The 6,234-nt window shown below is 38.0% G+C and overlaps 1 protein-coding gene across 4 annotated transcripts in view; it reads right to left on the bottom strand.

The window, feature by feature from the left end:
- Positions 1-570: 570 nt before the first annotated feature.
- The window catches only part of LOC141746166 (neurabin-1-like), a 42,063-nt gene continuing 36,399 nt past the window's right edge, over positions 571-6,234 (bottom strand). For all 4 annotated transcript variants that reach the window (XM_074594116.1, XM_074594118.1, XM_074594117.1 and 1 more), the window contains 2 exons: positions 3,501-3,689; positions 571-2,104 (listed from right to left, as the gene is read on the bottom strand). In XM_074594116.1, coding sequence (XP_074450217.1) covers positions 1,937-2,104; positions 3,501-3,689 — 357 coding nt within the window. In that variant the 3' untranslated portion in view covers positions 571-1,936. The remainder of the gene's footprint in view (positions 2,105-3,500; positions 3,690-6,234) is intronic.

The following is a 6,234-nucleotide window of genomic DNA, read 5'->3' as shown; positions in this document are numbered from 1 at the left end:
GCTTTCAGTTGGGTGATTGTGTGGCTTGGTACTAAGCTAGTTGCATGGAGCGAGCCTTCGCGTGTCGCATCTGACAGATGTTAAATACTCCGGTCTGTGATAATCAATGTTCTTATGCTCAGGTGCAGGGTGAGTTTAGCATCCCTGCTGCGGCCCCTGTTTAACTACAACAGCTCTGCACACAGGCAAACCTTTGAAAACATTATTTCCTGAGAAACAAGCTCTTCACAGGGTGCGATGTACAGTTCAGTATGCTTAAAGGAAATAAGGTAATACATCATTATATCAATATTCTCTGTTCTAGCTGAAAGCACTTAATTGAAACATAAACTTCCTTGACCGAATTAATCAAAGGGTGGTTTTACGTATGTGATCCTCAGCATTTGATCATTCCGTACTTCTAATTCCATTCTCTTTTATCAGTAGGGCAGCATTCCTCTCCGGCTCAGGGTCTGCAAGTTTGGAATGCAAACTCAAAGCTACTGGAAACAAAGTAGATAAGTTAAATCTTGACCAAATAATTGTTTCTTAATGCACAAACCTGAAAACAGAACCTCTTTTAAAAAGTAATTATTACCAAGATTTTCAAACTTTATTTTGGAAATGCATAGTGTGCAGAAGCATTTCCACACAGCCCTTTTGATGAAATTCATAAGACATTTATACAAAAAAAATAACAACTGTGAAACATCAACAGTGAAGTTCATTCATTTAATTAAAATGAAAAACAGTCCATAGATTTAAAGGAGAACTTGGTCCACATAAAGGAATTAATGTAAGTTTTGTTCTAGCCCATTCTATGGTGGAATTGATATTTAAGCTAGTCTATGTTTCTAGAATAATCTAATTAAAGGAAGTGCTGTTGTAGTATCTCTAGAAAATAGTATGTAAATATACAAAACACCAATTCATGTTCTAAACTATTCTGAGAATCAAATCCTCCTTTAAAGAGAAATAATCTGTAGTCTACAATCAGAACATTTAAATACAATGCCGAAACCCAGTGCTTCAGTGATAATTTTTCCTTCAGCTCTTACCTCTGTATTTTAAGTTTGAAAAACAGTATAGTTTAAAATTAGCAAATATATAAATTTGGTCCGCAAAAATCTTGTAGCAGGTAGAAAAGAGAAATACATGTATTGCAAATTGATCTTATTCATAGCATAAATCTATAAAACTATGCATTATTTAGGAAAAATAGGTTAAAAAGATCTTATTTATAGGTTTAAACCTTGTCCCAACACCATACAGGTAGTGTACAGAAAACTTAATATGCTTAGTGTATGGAGTTTGTGAAAACCACGTAATATTTCTTGTTATTTTCTCAGTAAATTGCAACACATAGAATTCAAAAACAATGTGCTACTACAGTGAACTTTGAACGAAAATCCCAGAAATACAAGAATTTAAACAAAATAATCCATAAATTTGAAATACATGCTTTCTTTTTAAATTAATTTGACATTACCGTTTTCTTAAACTTAATTTTTACTATACATCTTTAGTGGCAACAGATAAACAGACTGTCACAGACTGAATTTGTTGGCAGGATTTTTCTATTGTCCCTCTATCAGATTCAGCTCTATCAAATGCTAGTTGACTAATGTTGGAATGATTTTTAATACAGTATTTACTTTTCGCAAACATCAATTTCAATGAAGAGGGCATATGAGGTCTCAGAAGCACAAATATTACTTAAGGCAGAAAGTTAAATTATTGTCTATTAGCACAGGCAGAGTGAACTAGGAATAAAAAAAACCTGAAAATTATTTCATTTTATTGGGTTGTAATGGGGAGGGACAATAATTAAAAAGTAAAAAACCACCTATGTTAAACTGTTGCACTTTCCCTCCTCCCTCAATTGTACAATTATATACAAATCCGCTGAACTTCCTTAAGATGAAGCAAATCTGTGCTAAAATAAAACAGGGTGATTTTAGCAGCTTGATTCGAGAGTGGCTACCACTCTGCCAGTCTTGCGAACTTCTCTCTCCTTCTTTTGAACCTTTTCCTTCTGCTTTTCCAGTTTTTCTTGTGTTTTTCTAATATCCTTAATTTTTTTCTTTATTGTTGATCGGTCATTTTGACTGGAAACTCCCAAAGCCTTTGAGGGGGGAGGAGAAAAGAAAATACCTCATAATTAATTTTCCCAATAGCACTGTCAACAGTGCTTGCGCATGAACAGTTAAAGGAAGCGTTACTCAGTTTGCTGCAAGATAGCCTGTTTACTTGAAAAATAAAGACTAAAGTCCTCAAGAGCATTGTAAATTATCATCTGGCTAACAAGGAAGTAAAGAAACAAGGGGCTACTCTTGTGAAATAACGGCTTCTCCCTGCGTTTTACAAACTCATAGGCACCTGAGAATTTCCAGCAAATAGCATAATAAGTAGCAGTCTCAAAATATTTTTCTAGCTCTTTTTATACAGGAGGGTTTCATATTCGGTAACTACTTTTTAATTTTTAATAGTAAGGATTTTAAAGTGTATTATTTAAAGTGTATTCAGTAAGGAAACCGGACACTTGGATTTTTGATCAGCAGGTGGCAGTACCCGATTCCAAGTTCCAGACAGCGCTCGCTCATCCTCTGTGGAACTCCCAGGGGCATTAGGTGGGAATTAAGCTTTAAGCATCAACATCCAAAGTTCCCCAAATAGAGACAGTCATTTGACAGACCAGTAACAGGTATTTCCTCTGCACCCAAGGAAATATTTATTTAACAAAATACAGGACATTCAGTGCTGCACGTCTACTCTAAAATGCAGGTATATTTTGGAGACTGAAGTTAAGACGCTTTCTTTTCCCTCCCCAAACCACTCAGATCCTGCTATTGATCACGAACAATAATTTGCCTTATGCCAGACCAGACCCATGAACCTCGTTTTTGTCACACATCTTGCCTGTCCAATATGCAGTCTGGTAATCTAATGAGAAAGAAAAACAGAGGAGTTTTCTAGCACTGTAAGGGATACACACCATGCAGCTTCCAGAACTAAAATGGCAAGAAAAGACTCAAAGGAAAGATTTAGAACAGATTTTTTCCAGCAGGAGTAAAACCCAATGACATTTAATAGGTCACCAGGTAAGACTTCCCATTTGAAGAGGAGATGTGGAAGAAACAGATTTCTAGAACTGGAGCCTGCAATTCTATGCATTTGAATTGGGCGGATCTTGCTTTGGTATGACCTTACGCTGAGAATGGTGATGGAGGTATCAAAGGTATCAAGCTCCTTTGTGGGATTATGCTTACTTTGATTTCCTCAAGATGCAAACAAGGAAGAAATACTCGGTATTTTTCTGACTAAAAATGGCTTGTCTTCAATTGTACCATCAATTACTAAACTCTCATCTAACTGTATAGTCACCAAGTATTTCAAAAAGCAAAACTCAATCCCTTAAAAAGCCAGGAAAACAGGCAAATAAGACTTTGTAGGTTAAAAACATGTCTGAATAAGCCATGAGATTTATACAGTTACAAGTCTATTCTGGAATATTCACATACCTTTAACTTCTCACTGTCGAGCTGCATTAACTGCTGTCCATCTATGTTCATAGCCGTGAACTCCGTAATATACTGCTCCATGTTCATTCCTATTAACCAGTGGCATACTTGCTGGGTCGTCCATTCGGAAATAGGTCTACTGTGCCATTGATTTTGCTTTCCTGTTGTCGAAAATTCATCGTCTAATGCCTAACCAATTGAGAAAAGTCACCGTCAGCAATGTTTTACTTGATTATACATTGAATTTGAGTTGCCAATTGCGTTTGATTAACAAAATGCATTATTAAACATACTCTGGCTTCAAAATGACAAGTTCTTGAGATCACAGTTTATAGGCAGCTTGCCCAAGAGTTTGCTATAAACAAAACCACACCACAACATTCAACACAAGTCAGAAATAGAGAACATAAATGGTTTTCTTAAGAAAAAAAAATACATATAGCAAAGCATTCACTTAAATTTGATGTATCCTAACAAGGAACAAGCTTCCTCAGTTAGCTGGTTGTCAATCCCAGTGTTAAGATACTGCCTGACACAGCATCAAGAAGGATCAAGCAGCACTTCAAACGTATTATCGACTGTTGTTAAGTGAAGGAAATCCAGAATAAAGGCAATTCTAGCAGTCAGTAAGTCTGGCGACAATTCCAGGTACAGTTTTATTAAATTCCGTGCTTTTCTAAGAAGAGAGGACTGTTTAGTCTTTCACCTAATGCCATCACGTCAACATTTTAAAGGGTCTGCCTAGTAGAAGACAGTTTCAGAAACATAAGAGCTTGTAGCCTTCCACTGAAAATGCACTTTGCCAGCTCAGAGAGCTTTTGAAGCTCCCTGCTTCAGTTTCAGTTGGCTTCTGAGGGGAAAAAGGTACCGCTGTTCGTCCTGAAGCACTCCATTACTTCACCACAAAAGAAAAGCTACATAAAACAGAGCTCAGTGTGTGTACAGAAGAAATTCCAGTGCGAGACTTGAATTGGTAACATCAGTTACCTGAAGTTTTATTAACTATCCAAAATGATCTCTCACTAGCTCATAATTGAGTACGGGCTGCGTTAGACTTGCAGGTGGCTCCACGAGGCAGCTTCCAAGCTCATTCATATTCGCAAAACAGTGGAAAATATGCCCACTTTTTTCAGCCAGCCTTCTACACATCACTTGTAAACAGAACACCCAGAATTAAGCATCTTTCTAGTGATGGATTTGAGATGCTACTCTGTAAGTTCCAGGTGAACAACTACTGCTCCCAACCGGAGGGATCTCCCAAAATCCAGCTCCCTTGTTTGTTGGAAAATCTGGGAGAGTTGATTGAATGTAACAAAATAATTCCGGCAATTGCAAGGGAAAGGCAGTGAGACGTAGGCCTGACACACGATCCGACCATACAGGAAACTGGATCTGAGAGCACAACAGGAATGCACGTCTGAGGAGAAACATACAATTTTAAAAATTCTGATGTATCAGAGGACTACACGGGATTAGAGACAGTTTTGCGTTTCCCAATCTGTGACACGAAAGGAGAGTGGTTACATTAGGAGGCAGTGCAGATAAATAGGGACAAGTGTGTAGAGCAGTACAGTTTGTGCCGAGGTCCTAAAATCCATATAAGCATTTCAAAGGACTTTCACGTTGGAATAGCTCAAGTCTGTTCACACCGACTCAATGGCCACGAGCAGCTGGAATGCACCGGGAACACTGCTGGAGCACAGCTGATGTGATTTCCAAGATGAATCCAAGTAAGGCACATGGGGATGATCAGATGATTTACTTAAAAAACGAACTCCTAATCCAAATTAAAATGCTTTTGTAGATATAACAAGCGTGAACACATCCATCTTCCTGATGTGCAAAAGCATAGCCATTTTTGCAAAATAGCAGCAAAGGTTTTGCTGGAAGCGTTCTATACAGCATCTGTATCAGGACAACTGCGGCACAGCGAGTTTTCTATCCAAGCTATCAAGCTTGAGATGCTTCGCACAGAGAAAGAAGATTCATTGTATAAATTACTAAAGGAATTCCAAAACGCTTGTTTATTTTTTAGTAGTTTTAGATAACAGTACTCCTCAACCTGATACTGTAATACAAAGTACATACTGCTAACTTTTTGTCTCATGCTAGTTCATGAATAAAACACACAAAAAAGGGGAAGCTTTAAGTTTCAAGTTTGACCTGTATTCTCAGGGTCGTGTGTGGTTTATCAGCAGCAAGAAATACTGAAAAATATATTGCCACATAAATATTTTTTTAGATATGGTGTGTGAGAGTGTATTTTCCTCTCTCTCCCTCCTCCCTCCTTGCCTTACACTGAGAAATGTGTAAAATGTTTTATTCTGGTTGGAATTAGCTCACTAGTTTTATTTAATCTGTGCTAGCCATGCAGCAACTTCGCTTCTGTAATTTCAGAGTGTAAAGTACTTGAAGAAGGCGTACTCCTGTTAGAGAGGCCCAGATTCATTCATTTCGCCAGGGGAATGCAGTCAGTCCTCTGCCAGAATTTAGGGGGCTCTTTGCACCAGTTCCTCTAAGGAGCACAGATTAGAGCCGCCAACAGACTGGACCAGCGAGGAGTCCTCCAGACTGTGCTACTGATCCCAAACTGGGCTTTCAGCATCATCAGTTGCTAACAGGCTCCTGCTACCTCATATTGGTAAAGACACAAGGCTAAACCCCAGAGAAGTTGTACCAAAAGCTGAATCTGTGTTAAAACGCTTAGATGTCATCTCCTCACTGAAGTGAAGGT

This window comes from Larus michahellis, chromosome 7 (genome assembly GCF_964199755.1).
Source record: "Larus michahellis chromosome 7, bLarMic1.1, whole genome shotgun sequence".
In the NCBI taxonomy this organism is placed as follows: domain Eukaryota; kingdom Metazoa; phylum Chordata; class Aves; order Charadriiformes; family Laridae; genus Larus; species Larus michahellis.
The sequence above is the reverse complement of the archived record's forward strand: the minus strand, read 5'-3'. Positions and strand labels throughout refer to the sequence as shown.